The following is a 24,295-nucleotide window of genomic DNA, read 5'->3' as shown; positions in this document are numbered from 1 at the left end:
TAAAATATATCGATTCTACAATAAACTTATCAATACATCGACAGTGCCGATGATAAATGACGCTTTTTCTTTATTCAAAAATAAAATTTATAGAATTAATTTGATCGGTGAGTTTTTGATAATTTGTTTTTTTATTAGTATTCCATTTAATATTTTGATCCTCACTCTCCTGATTATTTGAAAGGGAAATTCAAATTTCTTTGTGAAAATCACAATCGTCAACTACGTTCCAAGGATTCTTACCTTCTTTCTGTTCCTACTCACATATCCGGTTTCGTCTCTAATTCCTACTCCGTTCAAGCTGTCCGATTATGGAACAAAGTACCCGAACATATTAGCAAAGCTACCTCTAAATTTACTTTTAAGACTCGTCTACGTGATCACATATTGGCAGATAGCCCCTAGTTCTCATAACTTGTATTACGCACTGTTATTATTACTATGTTATATTATTTATACGTTTTTACTATAGACAATATAGATCAATATTAATTTTGTAGATACTATGTGGCTATGTATGTATATGTTTTTTTGTATAGTTTTATATAAAAGTATGTACATATATTGTTATGTATTGTTAATTAATTATTAATTACCGCATCCGTGGTTTTATGTTTGACCTAAAGGTTGACTGGCAGAGAGTGCCTCCAAGCATTAAGTCCGCCTTTTGTCCCATTAATTTGTGGTGGTCTATAAAGTATTTAAATAAATAAAGGCTTGTTGTCGTTCCCATGCTGAGCATAGGCCCCTTTTTATTTAGAAGAGATGTTTTGGGAGTTTATTCTACTACGCTTCTCCAAGGATAGGTTCCTTGAATATTATATGAGACAATATTTATATTTAAATAAAATTTTGTTATTTCTTATAAGATTATTTGATTAGTTCGTAAATTGTTAATTGTTGTTGCTATCTCTATGACGGTGAAGTGTAGCAGTAGGAGTAGTGAGGTAGAATAATCTCCAAGCCATCTCCACTCAAAACGAGAAGCCCTTAGCCCACCAGTGCGTCGTTTAAAAGTTCTTCCTTTCATATTATACTACAACCATTTTACTTGGTGGTAGGGCTTAGTGCTACCCCAACTGGGTAGGTACCACCCGCTTATTAGATATTCTAGTAGTACTCAGTATTCTTGTGTTCCAGTTTGAAGGGTGAGTGACCCAGTGTAACTACAGCTACTAGGGACGTAACATCTTAGGTTAGTGGCACATTAGAGATCTTCGTTTCTTATAGCGCCATTGTCGGTGGTGTACTTAACATTAGGTGGCCTATTGGCCCATCCACCTACTAATGACATAAAAAAAAGATAAAAATAAAATTCTGAATGACAAGTATATACGTTTTGAAGTTAGAGAATGCAGTTTTTTTGTGCCATCCAATTTCATTTTGCAATAAAATTTATTAAAAAACACCGTACAAATATGTTTTGAAATTCAAATAACAATCAGAGCATGAGATTATGTTTTTACTGTATATGTTATTCATATCGTAATTAAAATTCGAATCTATGAGCTATGGACATGTGTTACGATGTTATCATTTATGACAATATACTTCATGCATTTATAATATACATAAACTAATACATTAATAAATAAGTAAGAAGTTTAATTAATATAAGAAACTTTAACATGAAGGTATGAACTACTTACTTACTAATACTTTAAAAATCATGTACTGTACAATTACTGTAAAAATCATGACCGCGTTTTTCTCTATTTCTTTGTAAATTTGCACCCGGTGCGGGTCGCTAGTACGTAATTAGAAAAACCTTTAAAAAAAAATACATGTACGTCACGAGTCACCCAAGAGAAGTTATAAATTAAACTTTCCGGAATACGGCTAGCGCTGTGGGTTAGAGTGAGAGAGAAGGAGCCTACCTACCGCTGTCGTATGCGTAAGAGAAAGGGAAGCCAGACACTGGCGCCGTAACGCGTTACGTAACGAAACGGTTTACCCACCCATAAGAAATTATCACTTAAAAAATCTTGATTATATCTATATTTAACATTCTATTAACACCTGAGAAATTCACTTATATAATAAATATTTCTCATTGTAATATGTTAATCCTTGTATGAAAACGACGTAGTTATTTATAATTAATTTAGAAGAATTACAATAGTTTATCAAAGTTATATAAAAATAGGTTTTTTTACTGCGACATAGAAGAACCTAATATATATTTGACTTGCAATAATAGCTTATTGTTTAATGAGTTTTTTGTTTCTATTGGAAAAATAACATATTAAAATGATAATTTCAAGGTTTTTGTTCTGATTCCGTAAGTTCTAGCATATATATGTTGTGTATGTATGTGTCATAACATAACATGCAGCAGAATTTGAAAGTTATTCAATACGGGGCCGTCACGATTGCCGGCAAAAGTGAAACATCGAAATTAATGGTTATTGAAATAATTTCCTATTAAATAAAACCAATAAATGAATATGAATTCCATCACATATAAAATTCGAGACTACAAATATTTCGTCGGTGTGATTTTGAAGGTGGCAACACTATACAAAATACAGCGGTGTTAATAATGATAAATTGCGAGGACTTTTCTTGATACGCTCGAAGTACTGTGAATAGGGCGAGAGTATTGTGATCAAATTAATTTACTTGCATAGATTTATAGCTGGATATTATAGTAAGATCTCCGACAGAGGATAATAATACCATCAAGACGCTCCAACAGCTGTTTTACATAAAACAGTAATATAAAGCCTTAATTGTGACCGTGTGAACTCGGTGTAGTTACTATATTAAATTACACTACAATAATAAAAAATCTTTTGTTATGTCCCATCAAGATTAAAACTATTGAAATAAAAAAATCTGTAAACAAATTTTGAATATAAAATAAAATTTTATAATTATTAAGTTTTTTAATTTTCATAAAAAGTATGCCATTCATTATAAATGTTATATACATATATATATATATATATATATAAATGTAGATTACCCGGAATAATAGCGATTCATCGTATTTGTGGTGCATTTACGATGACGGTTTCACTTAGCAGTTGAATGCCGCCATTATGTGTGCATTAACCGTCCACACGACGCTCCGCTAGATTTTGACAGTGACGGCAGTTGTCAAATCTAGTTCCGACGTTATTCAACATATGGCGCTACGCATGCGCCGTCATATATATAACATTTATACTGAATGGCATACTTTTATATATATCATGGTTTTATATTTAGAAGACAATAGTAATTTCAATACAGCTCCACTAAGGTGGCCCTTTAAATTAATTTTGGCCCATCCCTTTCAAAAATAGCTCCATTTACTCACTAACAGCACAGTCTAAAAACTAACAGGATGATGCACAGTTATTTCTTCTCAGGCGAAGGTAAAATGTGGGTTTGTAAAGGATTTTGTATGGAAATTCGTCATTTCTAATATTTGATATTTTATAATAAAATATTGATATCAATATTTATGCTTGTGTTTTTATAATTCATCACCTATTATATGAAATAAAAAAAGCATTATTTTTAACATTTTATAAAAAGAAATACACTTATCATCATGTTTATATTTTGTATCTTTGTTGTAAAATAATCAAGTCAATAAGAGCAGCACAGTAATATTATACAACGCGTGCACAGACAGCTTAAGCAGACGGTGATGATGTCGGCCTGACCGATTTCGGTGATGGCGGCGAATCTCAATAGAGAATAGCTAATTACGCAGGTGCACTCTCTCCTTCACTCTAATAATTAATTTTGACAACACACACACATACACACACAAAACACACACATACACTCCGGATTGATATTTACTAAATTAACCATCTTTTCATTCACCATTCATCGTTTGTTCCATTTGTTCTAGTTGGTCTAATGGTTCGACATAAAGCCGCAGAAGCGATATCGTAGTGCACTTACACTATACACTACAGTATGTCCTGCGTGGTTGGCTGGCCTCCTTTGAGATCCGCTGTGACCGAAATCGGTCAGGACGACATAATCATCATTAATAAAAAAAAATTCTTTAGTAATTATAATAAAAAAATAGTTTTTACTTTCACTCACACCCTCGATGTTAAATCCTTGAGATACACTTCTTTTTTCAAAAAAGTTTTTTTTTTTGTTTCCAGATTTATTCAAACGAATCCAGATAATTGGGGAGCGTACAAATGAAAGCGGTGGAGTCGCTAAGTTCTTCTTTGGCCCCCTGTTGGTACACGGTAATTACAAAATCAACTCCTTGAATCTGGGAATCATTCGAAATTTATTATTGTTGAGTTCTGGTTCGCAGGTAAGTGAACTCGTGTGAATACAGGTACAAGTAACGTAACATCTCACTTCCCAAGGTTCGTGGTGCATAGGCGATGAAAGGATTGATTAATATTTCTTACCGCTATAATGTCATAAGCCCTTGTCTTTTACTAATTCATAGGTTCTCAACGAGAGCGATACCGAATACATGGTAAGATTCTTTATCCCATTCATCTCAGGTTTAGGAGACTGGTGCGCCTCCCTTCAGAAACATGTGCGTTCTGGTCTCTCGCTAAGGCGGTCTTAGGGCATTTCTGTCAGCCCTCTTTTCCATCTCTGCACAGAGACGGTGAGTCATTCGCCCATACAGCGAAGGAGAAAGCTGATCTTTTAGGCTCTCTCTTCGCTGCGAACTCGACTCTGGATGACCGAGGAAAGTCACCACCAACAATCCCGCGGTGTGATACCACGATGCCAGAGGTTACATTCCGGCAAAGTGCAGTTCGTAAAGCACTTCTTTCCTTGGATATTCATAAGTCGAGTTGACCCGACGGCATCCCTCCAATCGTGCTACGGACTTGTGCTCCCGAGTTGGCACCGGTCTTAACGCGTCTTTTCCGGCAATCCTATGCATTCGGCGTCATCCCGAACTCCTGGAAGACTGCTTTGGAGCATCCGATCCCTAAAAAGGGCAACCGCTCAGACCCGTCCAATTATAGGCCTATAGCCATCACCTCCTTGTTCTCCAAGATAATGGAGTCCATTATTAACTGCCAGCTCCTGCGGTACCTAGAGGAGTACCAGCTGATTAGCGACCGCCACTACGGTTTCCGTCGGGGTCGTTCAGCCGGTGATCTTCTAGTTTACCTGACTCATAAATGGGCGGAAGCAGTTGAGAGCAAGGGGGAGGCATTAGCAGCCAGTCTGGACATAGCAAAGGCCTTCGATCGCGTGTGACACAAAGCGCTTCTTTCGAAGCTTCCTTCCTATGGGCTTCCCGGGAAATTATGCAATTGGATTACCAGTTTTTTGGCAGATCGGAGCATCAAGGTCGTTGTCGACGGTGCATGCTCCCACTTAAAATTCGTCAATGCTGGTGTTCCACAAGGCTGCGTTCTATCACCCACTCTGTTTCTTCTGCATATCAATGACTTGTTGCAAATCAGTAACTTTCTCTGCTATGCAGACGACAGCACCGTGGACACCTCATACACCGGCCGTGCTAATATTTCTCGAAAAATGTCGAAGAAAACCGGAACAAACTTGTGTCTGAAATCGAGTCTTCGTTAAACAAAGTTTAGAACTGGGGTCGGCTAAACCTAGTCCATTTCAACGACAAAAAGACGCAAGTTTGCGCGTTAACTGCTAAAAAACACCATTTGTCATATCTCCACAATTCGAGAACATTTCGTTAGCCGCCACAGCTAGTATCGGAATACTTGGCGTCGATATTTCGAGCTTCGTTCAGTTCCGCGGTCAATTGGAATGCAAAGCCAAATTTGCATCAAAAAAGCTCGGTGTGCTCAGCAAGGCAAGACAGTATTTCACGTCGGCCCATCGTCTAAGACAAGGCGCAAATTCGGCCTCACATGAAATACTGCTCTCACCTCTGGGCGGGTGCTCCCCAGCTCCTTCCATTTGACCGTATCCAACGTAGAGCGGCTCGAATTATCGACGATCAAGCCCTTTCCGATCTGCTTGATCCTTTGGCTTTGCGTAGAGATGTTGGATCGCTCTGCATCTTCTACAGAATTTATCACGGGGAATGTTCCGAGGAATTGTTGGGATTAATCCCGGCTGCTGAATTTCACCTTCGGATATCTCGTCAAAATTCAAAATATCACCCACACCACCTAGATGTCCGAAAATACACAACAGTGCGATTTTTAAGACTTTTTCTGCCCCGCACAACCACTCTGTGGAATCGGTGAGCCTCCTGCTCGTTGGCCACCTCTAACATAAAAAAAGGTAAGAGTATTTTTTATTTTGGTTCTCAATAATTACGTGTATATTTAATCAATAAATTTGAACCTAAATATTATGCAAAAGTTTTTTCAAGATCATTCCAATTTGTAATATTCGTTATCATAACAGTTATAAGTGAGTAGGAAAATTCTCAATAAACTGTTATAAACAATTTATAAGTCAAAATTTAACGTAATTATTTGTTACTTATTGTACAAATTATTATTAATATAATTGTATTTTGTTCTGTATTACAGTTGTTACTTCACCAGACGATGCGTCCACTGTTTTATCTAACTGCATGGAGAAAATGTTTGTCTATTCTATGATTGAACCTTACATTGGCTGCGAGCTGTTAGCTGCTCCTTGTAAGTAAATCTTAAGGTATTTAATGCTAGGTGCTTCACTGGTGTTTTAGAGGTAGGTCGTCAGATGTGGGGCATAAAACATCACCTATTTCTTGTATAAAATTGGCCTTATTCTTTTCTTGGGGTTCAAGCTTGTTTCTTACCTTTCATCTCATTCGATACATTGGTTTGGCCGTGAAAGAGAAACCGACAGATAGACATGCAAAATTACTTTCTCAATAATATTAGTATTAGTATGATTTTTTGTCAAAAACACCAACACAATTAACTTTATATCTAAAAATTATGTTTCATATTTCGAAGCTAACACAAAAATGTGTTATTATTATGTAATTAATTTAATTTACTTGGTGGTAGGGCTTTGTGCAAGGTACCACCCACTCATCAGATATTCTACCGCCAAACAGCAGTACTTATTATTGTTGTGTTCCGATTTGAAGGGTGAGTGAGCCAGTGTAACTACGTAACATCTTGGTTCCCAAATTTGGTGGCGCATTGGTGATGTAAGGAATAGTTAATATTTCTTACAACACCATTGTCTATGGGTGGTCACCACCACGCAATGTGGCCCATTTGCTAGTCCGCCTACCGACATAAAAAAAAATACTACAGTTTATTTTTAACTTTACCTAACTAGTGTTATCTAATCACTTTGTTTGTGCATGCATTGTGTATTATTATAATCTAGTGTAAAATTTTGGATAATCATTTATTGCTCCGTACTGCCTGTAATCGGTTATGTGTGTCAAATAAATAAATAAATTTATAAGGAATAAAGAATCATATATATGTATTCGATACAGTCTAAAAAGCAATTACATGTTACCATTAAGGTAATGATTGCAAGATTATTTAAAATTTTACAGTTTCTCTTTGGAAGACCAACAGACGTCTTATCAATCATGCTTTCAAACAGAATATATTAGATGGATACACCGATTTGTTTAACAAGCAAGCTGAACGCTTGTCAGTTGCGATGGCCGCGGAAATCAACAAAGAATACGATTTCAGAAAAATAATAACGAGAATTTTATTGGAGACTTCTTTTCGTGAGTAAAACAAGATATTTGATTCATACGGTGATTTTTTTGGTGGAGAATCTACTAAGTTTTGAACCGAATATCGCAGAAGTGTTCATGTATTAAATTGATGAGCATTTTACACCTTAAGTTCATCCGTGTAGAAATACTCTGCAGATTTCCTGCATCGGTCGCAGGAAAGAGGCGTTGAATATACATGGACCATCATAAATAGTTTATTCATAATAAATATCAAAGTTTATTTATTTACAGACACAACTATGGGAATTCGTGTTAATAATAATGGTGTAATTATTGATAATTACGCAAAGGCTATCAGCAGAGTACTAGAAATTTTAGTTGTAAGATTCACGCGACCTTGGCTAATGTTTGATTCTATTTTCTATTGGACTTCTTTAAAGAAGGAACAGGACCAGTGCCTACAACAAATGGGGAATTTATCAGATGAAGTAAGTTAACTATTAATTCACAGACACACACAAACTAAATATCTCATAAATATTTTGATAGAGATTATTTGTTTGGATTTACCTAAAATGTCAAAAACAAAATTATTTGGAAGATCGCGATCTTTTGTCTGACTGACTGTGAGGAGCTTACCAAATCTCAGAGTACTTAAATCCATCTTAATTAAGAGCAAATTGGTGGTTTTCACTATTGTATTACAAAAATGCAAATATGCATTAGGATCAAAGTCTTTAATAATTAAATTAATTAAAAAAGAAGGAAAGGTAGCCGTACAAGATCAAAAATTTAAATAAAATGTAGAGTTACTATTAAGAGCATAGTTTGTCAGCGTGGGAATTTATTTTAGAACACACACATAGGTACTTTCCAATAATGCACTTGCATTGTGCAGTGTATCGTACGCACCCCCTAGACAATTAGTTGCTTGTTTTCGTTGCAACGAATAAATTAAATTTTCATTGCGCGTTCATAACGTAAGATTTATAAAAATACATTTATTTATGAGTAATGTATTAGCTATAAGGATGTCACTCGCAAACACAATTATAAATTATTTGTTAGCATAGGGTGCGGTCAGAGTGCATTAAGATGCCTCATATACATTATGATTTTTATTGATTCTACTGCTCTCCTCTAACTAAATAATTATTTTCTGGATATTTTAAGGTTGGTAGGTATAACGAATTAGGGCGTTAAGACACATTAAATAATCACTTACTTAAATTTTATAAATAAAAATAATGGAGGTAAATATTAATCAGTTTTTTTTTAATTAACTAAAGACATAAATCTTCTTGGTTAAACGAGTCAATTAAAATTATTTTATATTACACAAAAATCAGGGGGGCGGCCCGCTGACGGTATCTGGTCATGAAAGGTACTAACTAAGTATAGCATCAGTACAAAATGGAATGTATATCAACCGTTTTTGCTTAGCACTATGCACTATTTTAATTAAGCATTTAAATAATAAGGTTTAAGCAGACGAACTAAACGACATGAGTTTGGGTATGAGTTGGCGTTTGTTTTAAATTTCGTATTAAGAGAAAAAAATAAGCAGGATAGTGCAAAAATTACATTACATTCAGGTTCATTCGGGTATTCACTATGTTCATCCTTATAATTTTGTACTTTTAATTCGACATTAGGGGAAAATAGTTACCCTTCGTACACTTTTCCGATTTTATTTTTTTACGATGTGATTAATTGTCGTATTTACCTAGTTTATGTGCTTAAGTGTAACAAATATATTATAGTTTGTTACAAAAAAGTCCAAAATTCTAATGACAAAAGGTTAAAGGGTTATAGGCTTTTTTCTACAGAAAATAATTGTACGAATGTACCCCACGTATTGGTATGGTAGGGGTACGTTCGTACAGTAAATGCGGTAAATTCGTACGCCATGGGGTAGATTCATACAGGGTAATTAAAAAATCAATTAAAATCGTTCAATTTTTATTAATTATTACAAAAATATTTATTTATCAAAGAACTAACTTAATAATATGTGACTTGACTAATAGTCGATAAATCTTGAAAAGTAAAAATTAACAATTGCATCCCACGACACTCGCGCCCCACCCTTATGCTAACTTGTCTATGTGTGCGTAGACGATTCGCGAAATTATAAGACTCGGCTCGAAATAAAAACTGACGTGCTCCCACCTTGAGATCTGGGGAGGGACTGAAAATTTATTGACAGCGATGTCGAATAATAAGTCAAAACCGTCAAATGATTTTCTCCATACTAAAAAGTATGGACGACGAATGCCAAAAAGTAAGCAATATTTAAATAAAAATTACTATAATATTATGTGATATAATAGAAATTTAACACGGTGAACTTATTATTTACACTTTTGTGTCCCCATTTAACCAAAAATACATGTATAAACTAGCAGCTAAATAGCTTAAAAAACGTTAATAGAAAAGGTCGATTTCAGTGTTTGGAGTGATGTTGACGATGAATTTACTGAGTTATTTATACAAATTTTATAAATATCATGCGGTGAAACTTGAGATCTATCTATTAAGATATTGAATGTTTTTTTTCATCCATAATCAATGCTCCAGTTTTAAGATATTTCGAAAACAGTAAGCGCTATTTAGGCGTTCCGCAAGGACTGTCCTCTTAAGTTACGCAAAAGTCTGTGGAGAAGAAATCAAATAAAATAGTATCCATTAAGCTAATTTTTTCCGTGGGTTTCTATTTATATTTTATTCAAATTTTTAGTTAATTAAATTGCGGAAATCAAAGCATATTATGAGACTCAAGAATAAAGAAAAAAACTTCGAAGAAGGTAATTATAACTTTTTATTATCATTGAATAAAACACTACGATTATTAAATTAAATAAAAAACATCCCGTTTTATCACTGTTATTAATAATTCCATAATTTTTATTTTATTTTACAATTCAATAATAATGCACATGTGTATCAATTCTGGACATCTGCTAGAATAACTTTCAGTTGATTCAAGCTTTGCCATAATTCTTCACAATTTAGTATACAGATTCTAATTACATTTCTTTAAAAATACTCATACAAATTCATTATAATATTCAAATGTGTATCACATATAAAGATGTATATAAATGCTTACATTAGTAGTACAGTGTTTACATTACAGAAAACAGAATAAAGAACAGTTTAGATATTTTGATCGAGCGTACCGTGACTGAAGAAAATCAAATACTAACGGATCATCAAATAAGACTAATTATTGACAATATCCTAACCGCTGGTTTTGACACTATGTCATCACAAGTATTAATGATTCTCATCAATATAGGAAGCCATCCTGATGTTCAAAAGAAAATTTATGAAGAGTGAGTAGACATTCCAAATATTTCATATCTATTAATTAATACGGTCATTTTGAGTGCGTCAGTCTTACTTTTAACTATACTATTTCCATTTCTTTGTTTTCTCGATGACGGTTCTAATTTGATAGTTGTAGTCTTGTGACCAAATAAGTAATGATATCGATCGCATATATTTATTATATTTTCAACAAAGACAAATACATTAAAAACAAAAAATTGTGAGAAGAACCCAAAATATTACAGCGTCGGATTGGGAAATTTATGTGGCATGGGTAAACGTCATATTTTTATAAAATAATGCATATATAATGTAAAAAAGACGCTCGTTCAAGTTTTCACTACAAACTAAACTAAAATCACTTTGGAATATTAATTCGACAGGTGAAACCGTAATTTCTATTGCAAAGTTCAAAATTTTATAGAATACAATAGACACTAATAAATTAATTGGATAGTGATAAACTATTACAGATTACCTTATTTTTATGGTTATTGGCTTACAGAGTGTAATATAATTTATCTTAAATAAGAATGATCAACATTAAGGCCTTGTCTATGTATACAAATAAGAAATAGTTACTGTCCTCTGAGTAAAACATTAACCAGCCCTACTATCACCTGTGAAGGCAATATGGCGAGGTGTTATAATTTTAATCAAGACTTTTGCGCTTCTTCTCCAATTTTTATGGTTATTGAGAAATATTGGGCCAAGATGTAATCCTTAAATACACCCGCAACCAAATAATTTATTATCAATTTTATATGTAAATAACTGTTGTAGCATTATTGCTTTGTTGTACATATTTGCAAATCGTTCCAGACTTTCATTATCCGGGAGGCGCTTATCTAAAGCTTAGCACCTTGTATTTGCGCACCCTGGGTTAGACGGGCCTGCTAATTATTAAACAATTTATTACTTTACAGACTAATCAGTGTTATGGGTGATGAGGACAGGCCTATATCTAAAACTGATTTAGGAAGACTTACCTTTTTGGATGCAGTTTTAAAAGAGTCGATTCGTTTGTATCCGATTGCACCGGTGGTAGCTAGGACATCTACCACCGATGTACAACTGAGTGAGTATGTTTGATGCACAGATCAGTTAATGTTCAAAGATAGATAGATAAGATATTGATGGATTCTGATAAAACACACATTGTTGTCTGTGGCACCAAATTAACCCTTTGAAACAAATTATAAAGTAACTTGTAGCATTATTATGTTGTGATCTTCGTGGTAATTATCTGTATTTAATATATTTAATTATAAGGAATCCAAGGGTATAAAAAATAAGATTTTAGTATTTCAAGAATGGTATAAAAAATAAGATTTTAGTTGATAGTGTTACCCGATTTCGACAGAACAGAACATTTACCAGAATATGTCGTTTATGTGTCGTTAACATTAATTTAACTATTAACAGTAAAATTAAGAAATAAAATTTTGTATATCATTGAGCTTAACAATGAGTTGGAATTTAATAATTATTATTAATATATTGATTGATTAATATTAATACAATATTAATTGGTATAGTCCTTACTATCCGAGATTTCTATATCTTTGTTATTTTTAAAAAGTAATGCTTCAATAATATGTGAAAAAATCTTATAATTTTATCGAAAATATTTCAGATAATTACATATTGCCCGCCAATTGTCACATACTAGTTCATATTTGGGCCGCGAACAGAAATAAAAACTTTTGGGGACCTGATGCTGAGGACTTCCGACCCGAACGTTGGTTTGATGGCTCTGTACCATCTCAACCAGTTTCCCATGCTAGTTTTTCATTGGGACGAAGGAATTGTATTGGTAAGCATTATAAGCTAATATTTCAAATCAAATCAAATGTATTACTATAAAGTAAGTAAATTTTACCATAAAGCGTTTTTGAATAGTCAATATTTAAAAATTACCACCGTTTCGGTAAGCATCCCCTAATGAAATGAAATGGCAAGGAACTCGCATAGTTGCTCTTTACAAATAAACAGATTTGCAACGATGTTGTACACAATAATTGAACACGATTTTCACGCAAAAATGATTTTCTATTGACCGCTTCAGCCATGACTGGCATTCTAAAGAGAGTCTAACCAACTCAACAGCACATATCCCACTGAGTTATTATATTAAGATTTTGACTTTTACTTCAATATAAGCCTGTGCACAAATACAAGAGTTCGTACCATCAACTGCCAGGTGAAGAGATGAGCCGACACAATGCTTTTAAGACACATGACTATTAACATATATTTCCCTTTCATCAGGCAAATTATATGGGTTGACGTTTATGAAGATAATTGTGGCACGTATCGTCAAAAAGTTTACGATCACCGCTGACGAAAACAAACTTGAACTCGAGTTTGCGATCATGTTAAAACCATCCCGTGGGCATTTGATAAAAATTGAGCCAAGATAAAAAATTGAAGAATCAACATTGGAAGTAGAAGACGCTAAAACATTTCTGAACAACATAATAAACGAATAAATACAGAATATGGACTTATGAATATCATCAGAAAATTTTATTATATACGTGTTATGCATTTCGCTCACGAAGTAAGTTATAGTATTAAATAGGATTATGGAATAGAATATTCTTTATTGTACACCAAAAGAGCAAAAAACACAGTTGTATGTACAAAAGGCGATCTCATTGCTAATAGAGAGATCTCTTCTAGACGACCTTTTGATAAAAGATATGAGATTAATAAAGCCAAGGTAGACAAAAAGGCCCGTAGGCTCGTAAATGATGGTCGATCTGTTTCATCTTTTTATTTGAAACGCCCAGGGTGCATAACAGAACATATATTTAATAAGGTTACAAAACAAGGTTGCGACGTGTTTGTTATGTAGCTAGGCGTCGAGGTGGGTTCAGTTTCTTGTACTCAATGTGACGAGAGTGTGGTTAATATGGGGTTTTGTCTTCATGCTACTTGCTATAATTTGCTAGGTGGATCTTTGTTTGGTAAAGGGGACGGTAACGGACGTAGAGTATATATCTAGTCCTTGTGAGTTATGGTTTTAACAGTCTAAATCAAACCAATTTTATATATAATAATAGTTTATATATTTAAGTAACAGATATTTAATTATATAACAATTACATTTTCCTAACATTCACCACCAAGTTTTTTTATTTGTTCCGCCTTTCGATTGCAATATGATATCCCGACACAGGTTTCAGCATGACGTCTATCTTCACTTCTAATTTCGTATGATCACCTCTAAGTCTGTAGTGTCGGAATAAATGCGCCAGTGACGTCTTCAAGGACATAATAGCGTACCATTTTCCTAGAAAAAAAAACTTTAATACAATATTGTATATGATATCGCGTAATATTAGGCTTTTGGAACAGTAGTGACGTCATTTAGCGGCTGCTGAACCTTACATTTACGTATTTCATGCGATTTTCTAATATCTCAGCTTTATTGTGCACTCCTAAGAGTTTATGATTAATGTATCTTTATTTATAATACAACACTGTTACACTTAAATACTTAAATCCACTTTAATTTTACTTCCAAAATTCCGATAAGAGTTTCGTAGACGTTCAAAAAAATTTTTTTTCGTAAAATCCATAGTGAATTAATCACGCCTTCGACCAATGATATTGCGTCAATTTGCTGTCAAAAGCCACTATTCTGGGAAACCTGTTGTCTGCTGGTCTAGTGACTGGCTTAAAATGCCGCAGATACTTTGGTTATTGGGCTCAAACGCTGGACTGGCAATTTTTGGTAAAAAATAAACCTTAATACCGGCCAAGAGTTCGCAGTGCTCACATTCTCGTGGCCGCTTGCCATTACGTAGAAAAAACGCACTTAAAGCCTTTGGTCCAGCATACGAATTCGACAATGGCGGTTTACCGTCCTATTGGATTATGACACGCAGTATAATACCTATGTACTCTGCAATTGCTAGTTTCGCTTATAAGTAGACAACATCATTGAATTCGCCGGAAGACATCATCGTACACAACTAAAACGACAAAGCTTTAGTGCATATACTGAACACTTGTATTTTATATCAATATTATATGATATATACGATACATTTAATATCGTTTTAATAATATTTCTATAAAACTACCTATACAGCTTCTTTTTCCCAATCCAAATCCAGCAAACGCATTTGGACATTTCGGCAACGTAGCAGGGTCTAGCCATCTCTCAGGCTTGAATTTTTCGGCATCTGGCCCCCACATGGGGTGCCTATGCACGCCATAGATAAACATACAGCAAGTACGACCTCCAGTCAAGGTGCAGTTTCCTGTTACATAAAATGTGCTTTATTAAAGTCAAAGTGTATTTGAATTAATTATACAACTAGATACTACAAATATTACCAATAGGGAATAGCTTACATTGCAACCCTGGATATCGCGCTAGTTTGCCTATGTGGGGATATCCATCTTCTGGCTCTGGTCTGAGTATTGTGTGATGCATATTTTTATATCGTTCATAGAAACAAAAAATTCGACCACGTCGTCGTTTTCATTATTCCTACCTCCGTAATTTTGTATAATGATATAAAATTAGAGATATAGTTATAAATTATTCAGGTTGATGAGACACAATATTTTTATGGTACTTTATTAAGAATGAACATTCCATAAAGTAGGTAGTAAAGAATCTACTGCTAGTATATATGACCACTATCTGTTACCCGCGGCTTCGCTCGCGTAGAATATGAATATATTTACAAATTAACTTAAAATATTACGTTAATGTAAGACCTCTTGTATACCATATTGGTGTGTATTTCAGCCCTTGGGGTAGAATATCCAGAAACACTTAAATACGTATCTACTCATTTTTAATCGGTAGCCAAAAATGTAAGTTTCCTGCTTCTAACATCAAAAATGATGAACTTCCAAACTATCGTATATACGAAATGGCACCCCTATTTCCCTCCTTAAGCGTAAAATATCCAGAATCGCTTAAATACGTGTCAACACATTTTTAATCGGTATCCCAAAAATAAAATTTCATGCTCTAACTTCAAAATGACGGACTTCCAGACTTACCTATATAAGAAATACCAACCCCTATTAAGCCCCCTAGAGGTAGAACATCTAGAAACACTTAAATACGTATTTAATCATTTTTAATCAGTATCCCAAAAATAAAGTCTCATGTTTATAACTTAAAATAACGGATTTCCATAAAACTTTCAACCCTTATTTCACCCCCTTTGAGGTAGAATATCAAAATACGCTTAAATTCGTATTTACTCAGTTTCAATCAACATCCCAAAAATAAAGTTTTATGGATTTAACTTAAAAAATGACTGACTACCATAAAAACTTTCAACCCTTATTTTATCCCCTTAGTGGTAGATTATCTAGAAACACTTAAATACGTATCTAGTAATTTTTAATCAGTATTCCAAAAAATAAAGTTTCATGTTTCTCACTTAAAAAATTACGGACTTTCATACATACCTCATCAATACTTTTATCCCTTATTTCTCCCCCTTAGGAGTAGAATATGCAGACACGCTTAAATATTTGAGTACTCATTTTTAATCAGTATCTTAAAAATAAAGAATTATGATTCCGACTTAAAAAAATACGGACTTCCATACAAATGTTAAACCCCTATTTCATCCCTTTAGGGGTAGAATTTCCAAAAATGCCTCTTTAGGGAATTTTGGAATATCCTTGGGTGTCATGATGTGTTAGTTTATAAGTGTACAGTCTAAAATATACTATTTATTTATTATTATTTTTTAGATACAAATATATAAGTAAATCACACAATATTTACCTTTTGATAATATAATTTTGTTGGGTATTGGAATTTCATAATGACAATAATTATACTTACGCAGTTTAACATCTCTGTCCAAATGTCTAGCTATCACAGGAACTATTGGGTAAATACGTATCGTTTCTTTTAGTACAGCCTCCAAATAACATAGCTGCGAGAGATCATGCTTTGTTACGTCTCTGTCGTCGTCCCCAAAAACATCTTGTAATCTGAAGCATAAAATATAATGCAATGTAAAAGAGTATTTACCGAGTCTCTGTCAGTAATTTCCAAATAATATCTGATCTACGCACTCGTAAGTACATTGAATTAACTCTGTACACTTATGACTAAAAAGCAAAATTGTTGAGTGTCTAAAGTACAGCTTTTCATTAACTAGTAATAATAATTGGGGAAGTATACATTACTACTCTTATACGTACTCTTCAAAAATTCTTTCTTGAACCTTAGGATAAGAGCCGACCAGTAACATACTGTACATGAGAACACTAGCGGAGGTATCATGGCCGCTTACAATTATCGTGTCCATGTGTTCTCTTATCTCACGGTCGTTGAAGGCTCCTTTCTCTATCGATAGTTCGAGGAGGATATCCATGAAAGATTTGAATTTAGGACCTGGAATGTGCCAATGTAATTGAAATTATTTTAACTTTATCGTCTGCCAACTAATACCTCAAGTTGCTTTGGGAATATAAAGATAATTTTAAAGTATTTTAGCTGATAATCTCAAACGTAAAATAATCGACATATTCAATAGATCAATATTTTAGTTTTTACTTTTATCTCATTGTATACCAGTGGCCTACTTACCCCACCACCTACCTATACTTAAAAAAATCTACACAGCGAAAAGCGGAGTTAAGTCCATAACTGAAATGGCAAGAAAAACCTTTTTTTTTAATAATGAGACTAACCTTGTGTTGGTTCCTCATTATTATTTCTATTTTTTAAATAATCAGCCTTTCGTTTTTGCAGGACCTGTTGAATTAAAACACTCCACATTATAATTTTTTTATTCGATACATATTTTACTAATGTACGTACATAACGTCGATATTTTTGAGATATATCTTTAAATTCAAAATTGGAGAGCTATAAGCTACTTTGTGTTACGTTTGTGTGAAACCCAAATAGCTTTTTGCCGTTTTTTGACACCTCATTATTCGATTCTTTCGAATGAATGTATCTTATATTTTTGTTAGCTATAAATAACAGTTGAGCTTCGACCAATGAGCGATCACTAGTACTAACTAATATAAAATAAATACATAAATCACTAAATGAAAATCTAGCTTCGCTCGGGTAAAATAAATAAATCATAACAAAAACGGTTTATCATTTATTCATAATTTATTGTGGCTAAGTATCCATCGAGTTTATAGTAGCACTGCACAAAAATATTATTGGTTCACACTTACGGGTAAACGTCAAACATGGCCGTCCGTTAAACTTCGTATTATTTAATTTTATGGATTTAATATCGACATATCTCCATTATACGAATTTTGCGGATTATGTTGTCGCTTAAAAAAACATTTTTTTTTAACCATCTACAATATTGTGGGTAGATTTCGATTGGGTCTATCGTAGACCTGTGTAGAAATTATTAATATATATATAGGTAGGTAGGTATATATATATATATTATGTTACTAACCGTATACGATAAGTTGTGTAAGATTTTCAAATATTCGTCTTGTTTCTTTTTCAAAGATGACCAACTGTATATGAAATGGCTGTGTAGCCAGACCTTCTGGAACCTGTCCACGATTAGATTGAACATCTGTTCTGTGGCCATCACGTATTTACTATTCAGCACGTTTTTATCAGTGAAATCTACTCCTAAAGCGGTCACTGAAAATTAAAAACAATTTTCAAGCGAGACTTCTCTAATCACCAAAGTAAGTAATGTCCTTGCACGAAGATCCACGAATTTTGTGATCTTTATATATATTATTTATAGGATAAAAGACAATAGACCATATTAAGTGGTTAGTTTCACGTAGTCACTTTCATTTGCCCTGGTAACATTCACCACTTATCCCTTGCAGAGTCAAACAATGAGCCTAAGATTTTATATGTTTGATGCTTTATGACGCTAGCTCACTTCATTCTGGGCTCGTAAAGTGTTGTTTTTTGGGGTTGAAATATCTAACGAGTGAAAGGTACCAAATAAGCTATCTCTATTCTTACAAAGATAACCAAACTCAGTTAACCGTTTTTACGTGATTGTGTCATAATATTAATATAATTATAATATTAGTAATTAAAAGCTATGAAATAACATACGACATATGGTTTCCAGAGCGTTGTGTCTCGTGTAGATCCAGTGGTCGAAAGACCCCTTTCCAACTTCGACTTCTAAATCTTTCACGAGTCGACGAGATTGTTTGTTGAATACACCCAAATAACTGTCAAGAACGATCTGACTGAAAGCTGGATTTAGTAGTTTGCGATGAACTTTCCATATTGATACTGGAATATGATAAAAGATAATATTTATCTGTACTATTTATACAGTATATTTATGATAGGACGAGCAAATGAACCACCTGCTGGTAAGTGGTCACGGAACACAACAATACTGAGTACTGCTGTTTGGCGGAAGAATATCTGATGAGTGAGTTCTGTGTTACCCAAACGGAGTAACATTTTTGAATATTGGTATTTTACGAAATATTTTAAAAATATTGTTGAAACCTTTTATTTTTTTAATATGAATTATAGATTAGAAAATAAATTGAACCAACAATTATGTTAATTTAAATATTTGATTGGTTTTCTTATAAAATAATTGTATAAAGTCTACATTAAATCTAGATCTATCACACTTATACTCATGAAAGCGCGCCCCTACAGGTTAAATAAATATCGTGCATTACTATGTGTGAGTGACGCTTGTTACAATGTGTCTTAGTGTGCGTGAAGCGTCTTTAGAGTAAGGACGGCAAAAAAATACAAATTAGAATGTATATCTTAAGTTTATTTTATTAAATAAACAACTTTAACATAGAGCGGCGCGCCTTGAATAAATAGATCTATAACTATTTATCAAAAACTTTTTTTTTATTATTAATATAAATTAAGTTTAAGCCAAAATTGAATTTGAAAAATCAAGAAGACTCTCACCCGTTCCAGTTACCAAGCCCTCTCCAATCCAAGGTTTTGCAAAATCATAGAAACCATCCTTTTGTAAGCAGGTATTGGCTACCGTTAAAAAGTCATCTGGGTCTGTTATTACTGAAATTCAAAATGCGTATTTTTAACCGTCAATCTAGAAAGTTAACAGCAATATGCATACGTCCTACTGATAGGTTAAATCATCCTCTCTGGAGCGACTAGCGGTTCAAATACGAGTTTGTGTGTATACGACACAGATTTTCATCCAAAACATGCGGGTTTCCTCACGTCGTTTCCTTATCCGTCGGATACGAGATAAATAATAAACACAAAGGAAGCACATAAAAACTCGGTACTTATACGTGTTTGAACTCAGATTGTTTAGTTTTATCTAGAATTTGTTTCAATTGAACATGATAATTGAATGTGTTATTTAGTATTCAGTAGCGTTCGATAACTTGCACACAAATGTTACCAAATATAAATACTACAATAGCGCCTTTGAATTACTAATAGCAAATACGCGTATATATGAAATTTACTTTATTCAAATAATCTCTTACAAATTCATTTGACTATCATCTTACCAGATTAAATTTAAGATAATACTGATTTGGGATGCAGATTCTAAATTTTTTTGTGACTTTAGCGCTGATTTTGAAATACATATATATCATATCATAGCTATTAGGAATATGCATTAGTAAATGTACGTGGTATTATCTTGGTATTAATAACTTCTTTCAATATATGCGTACAGAGTATTAACACATTTATTGTGTTTAAATTTAGACCCTTTGTATGACGTTAACAGTCTTCCTTTACGGAACCAGTTGAAATCATTTATTTATTTTACAAAATTCACAACATATCGACAATGTTTTAAACGTCGTTCTTAAACCAGTTACGATTTAATTATTTGTTCTTTCATTTTTAGACGATTTAAAAGATCACTTACCGTATACGGTCCTTGGTCCAATATAAGTAGTAATTGCTCTTCCAACATTCAGACTTATATGGGATAATTCTTTAAAGTACGCCCACAACTCTGAATTAGTGAATTTTATTAATAAATATCAAAGGATAATTTTAGTATAAAATCGAGGATTATTTAGTATAAAATCGATTCCAAATCATATGCATTTAATATGAAGTAAAGCAAGCAAATATTGAAGCAAATATTGACGTTGGTGAATAGATTTTAACCGCGAGGGCTTTTCTTGAAGGATAGTAATTTCAGATTTTATAGTGAGTAATTGGTGCACTACCAATGGTTTTTTTTGCCGAGGCATGAAGTCTTACTTGGTGCTTAGGTTTTGCTTGGGGAGATCACCCACTTAGCACATATTCTACCACCAAGCAGCAATGCTTAGAATTGTTGTGTTCCTTCGAAGATACTCACTAGTGCTGTCTCCGATCAACAAATGCGCGTGACCAATCACGGGTAGAGCCCCAGGCATTGCTGGTGGTTCATTTTTATTATTATTCCTCAGGTACCACGCCCACAGACCGAACACCACGCAAATTAAAATCACCACCATCAACATAGTTCACCTTAAAATGTAAAAAAATGATTCTCATTATTGTAATAATTATGAATTTTAATGGTAAATTTTAGTTTCTTCAGCTCACCCCTATATTCCTTTAATCTAGAGTAGTACAATAATCTGTCTAATCTATTTCTGTTTCATTTTATTCTCCTTAATAAACTTACTCAGTGATAGGGGTTTGTAAAAGTATCAGAAAGTAATCAGATATTACCGCCAAACAGCAATACTTTGTATTTTGATTTGAAGGGTGAGTGAGCCAGTGAAGCCACAGGCACAAGGGACGTAACATATAAGTTCACAAGGTTGGTGGCGCACTGGTATTTCTTACAGCGCCAATTGCGATGGTGACCATTTAACATCAGGTGGGCCATATGCCCGTCTGTCTACCAATACAAAAAATAGGTTTTTTGGGATTTTCTAGTATGAAATTCCGTGTAGCTTATATTATATAATTATTTAAAGTATATCAATAGTGTGTTATGTTCATATCACTTTATGACAGACATTTGAATCTAGCAACAAATACATTATAAATAAATATTATTGTGTTACTTTGTGTTGGGATTTCAAGAAAAAGGCGGTATCTGTTTTTCCTTTATAATCTATTTCTATTTTCTAAATGTCATTTGTTCTTTATATGATCAAATAGAAGCTAAACCAAGCTTGCTCCGTGCATATTTCATCAAAGTCGATTCAGTGATTTGGCCGTGAAAGCGTGACAGACAGGGACAGGGACAGTATTACTTTCATCCATATGGCCCTTTACAGCATATGATTTAAATGAATATTTTCGAAGATATTACAGATTTAAAAATTGCGGAACGTAGCGTTTGCGGTGGTATCGGCCGGCCGGGGCGGCGGGAGCGTGCTATAGGCGCGTCGGAGGCCGCTGTTCTCCTTGTAGCACTTTGAATTTAGCAGCGATCGGACGCGGTTATTATCGGAGCTCTCTAGCGAGGGATATAACAATCCATACTTCCATACAAATATTATAAATACGAAAGTAACTCTGTCTGTTTGTCTGTCTGTCTCGCTTTCACGCCAAAACTACTGAACCGATTTCAATGAAATTTGGTACACAAATAGTCTAGAGCCTGAGAAAGGACATAGGCTACTTTTTTATATTTTAGACTGTACACTTATAAAATAACATATCACGACACCCACTCAGGAGAGAATTTTGGATATTCTACCTCTAATGGGTGAAATAGGGGTTGAACGTTCGTATGGATTTTTTTAAGTTAGAAACATAAAACTTTATTTTTGGTGTACTGATTAAAAATAAGTAAATACGTATTTAAGTGTTTTTTGATATTCTACCACTAAGGGGGTGAAATAAGGTTTGAAAGGTTTTATGGAAGTCGTCATTTTTTAAGCTAAAAATATGAAACTTTATTTTTGGGATACTGATTAAAAATGATTATACAGGCTTATTGGTAATTCGACGTATTCCCGTTAGGAGGTGATAGGGGTGATTATTTGCGATTATTTTAACCCCCATATGCATAATGTAAAAGTGAACCGTTTTTGAGTTATAACGTTTTTTAGATTTTTTTAAAATAACTCAAAAATGCAACTTCAAAAATTTATTTAAAAAAGTATCAATTATAATCTATTTTTTTCTTCTCACATCACATAAATGACTCAGACCCCAATGTAAGTAGCTAAAGCACTTGTGTTATGGAAAATCAGAAGTAACGATAATACCACAAACACCCAGATCCAAGGCAACATAGAAAACTAATGAACTTTTTCTACGTTGACTCGGCCGGCAATCGAACCCGGGACCTCGGAGTGGCGTACCGTTGAAAACCGGTGTACACACTACTCGACCACGGATGTCGTAATATTATGTCAAACTTTTCGAAATTAGATTTTTATTAAAATACTTTAAATAAAAAAAATTAACCTCGTAAATACACAGTATATGTTTTCACTTCACTAATAAATCGAGGGCAGTTCGAGTAATGATATAACACAGGATCCGAGCCTATTCGGGCGAAGCTCTTTATACTAGGGTTAACACTGACCTTCTCTTTGACCCTCATTACATTTCATATTGTACTTCAAAAGGTAGTGAGCCAGTGTACGAAGAAAATTATTATATATGTTGCAATTGTTTGTTGTTGTGAGAAAGGTTTTGAGAACGGATGTGGATGGATATAGAGGTAGGGGACGACCCAAGAAACGATAGATGGATTGTGCGAAAGACGATATGGTTAGACAAAATGTTACTTGTGAAATGACGTCCGACAGAGAAGTATGGAAGGAGAAGACATGTTGCGCGGACCCCAAGTAAAATTGGGATAAGGTCAAGAGGATGATGATGTTGCAATTGTTTAAGATTTTACAGGTATGAATCGTTTTTAAACGATAAGGTAATTGTAGCGTAAGTAAGAACGATAAGAAATTCTATATTTGTATATGACGCAGGGCCAGGTGCTTTACGCAGTTTAGTTCGTCGAATCATCCGTTGGCCTTGTCCAGGGGAGAATACAACGGGGTCTTCGATTGATGCTATCGATGATTCGAGGTATGCTTTTGCGTATCGCTCGATGGCTTCAACATGCTGCACATCTATGGTCGGGTTCGGTGTGCACTGCGTTTCTAGGAAATCTGCAAAGATCTCCGCTCGGTCCTCGGCACGGTAACGGGGGGTACAGTCACTGGCCATGAGAGAGGTCTAATCGGGGGGGGGGGCTTCCCGGAGAGTCGGCGGCAAAGGCGGTGGATACCGTTCCAGTCTTCGCCAGTCTTGGTGGTGGGATATGAGGTGGTCATCCATTACATCGATTGCCGATGCGGCGGGCAAGCCGCGGGTGACTGAAATGTCGATGGCGTCTGGCACGTGGTCTGCGCGGTACGGGTAGTGCGTCGGGACCTCTGGTCCGAGAACATTGTAGCCGTGGCGGTCTGCATCATCCAGGAGGCGTCTGCCATCCGGAC

At 34.3% G+C, this 24,295-nt stretch overlaps 2 protein-coding genes across 2 annotated transcripts; one reads left to right on the top strand and one right to left on the bottom strand.

The window, feature by feature from the left end:
• Positions 1 to 34: 34 nt before the first annotated feature.
• LOC113402735 (cytochrome P450 4C1-like) lies at positions 35 to 13,382 on the top strand. Its single transcript, XM_064218724.1, has 9 exons — positions 35 to 107; positions 4,116 to 4,205; positions 6,459 to 6,569; positions 7,436 to 7,618; positions 7,862 to 8,058; positions 10,691 to 10,908; positions 11,830 to 11,981; positions 12,540 to 12,719; positions 13,175 to 13,382. The coding sequence occupies exons 1-9, from the start codon at positions 50 to 52 to the stop codon at positions 13,324 to 13,326; spliced, it is 1,341 nt and encodes a 446-aa protein (XP_064074794.1). The 5' UTR covers positions 35 to 49; the 3' UTR covers positions 13,327 to 13,382.
• Positions 13,383 to 14,028: 646 nt separating this feature from the next.
• LOC113402732 (cytochrome P450 4C1-like) lies at positions 14,029 to 23,334 on the bottom strand. The gene is made up of 11 exons (XM_064218745.1): positions 23,259 to 23,334; positions 21,202 to 21,353; positions 20,758 to 20,847; positions 19,809 to 19,919; positions 18,969 to 19,154; positions 18,337 to 18,533; positions 17,594 to 17,657; positions 17,102 to 17,294; positions 16,737 to 16,888; positions 14,998 to 15,177; positions 14,029 to 14,201 (listed from the first exon to the last, which is right to left on the bottom strand). The coding sequence occupies exons 2-11, from the start codon at positions 21,344 to 21,346 to the stop codon at positions 14,044 to 14,046; spliced, it is 1,476 nt and encodes a 491-aa protein (XP_064074815.1). The 5' UTR covers positions 21,347 to 21,353; positions 23,259 to 23,334; the 3' UTR covers positions 14,029 to 14,043.
• Between the last annotated feature and the right edge of the window lie 961 nt (positions 23,335 to 24,295).

Source organism: Vanessa tameamea, chromosome 24, assembly GCF_037043105.1.
Source record: "Vanessa tameamea isolate UH-Manoa-2023 chromosome 24, ilVanTame1 primary haplotype, whole genome shotgun sequence".
Lineage (NCBI taxonomy): Eukaryota > Metazoa > Arthropoda > Insecta > Lepidoptera > Nymphalidae > Vanessa > Vanessa tameamea.
This window is presented reverse-complemented; position numbering and strand designations above follow the sequence as displayed.

Bases quoted from the DNA above. Each gene is read 5' to 3' on its own strand.
- LOC113402735 (XM_064218724.1), top strand. From the start codon at position 50: ATGATAAATGACGCTTTTTCTTTATTCAAAAATAAAATTTATAGAATT. The intron at 6,570-7,435 runs GTAAGTAAATCT...AAAATTTTACAG, and splicing joins CGAGCTGTTAGCTGCTCCTT to TTTCTCTTTGGAAGACCAAC. The intron at 8,059-10,690 runs GTAAGTTAACTA...TTACATTAGTAG, and splicing joins TGGGGAATTTATCAGATGAA to TACAGTGTTTACATTACAGA.
- LOC113402732 (XM_064218745.1), bottom strand. From the start codon at position 21,346: ATGTTGATGGTGGTGATTTTAATTTGCGTGGTGTTCGGTCTGTGGGCG. The intron at 19,920-20,757 runs GTAAGTGATCTT...TTTGAATTTCAG, and splicing joins TGGACCAAGGACCGTATACG to TAATAACAGACCCAGATGAC. The intron at 17,295-17,593 runs GTTAGTCTCATT...GGCACATTCCAG, and splicing joins TAATGAGGAACCAACACAAG to GTCCTAAATTCAAATCTTTC.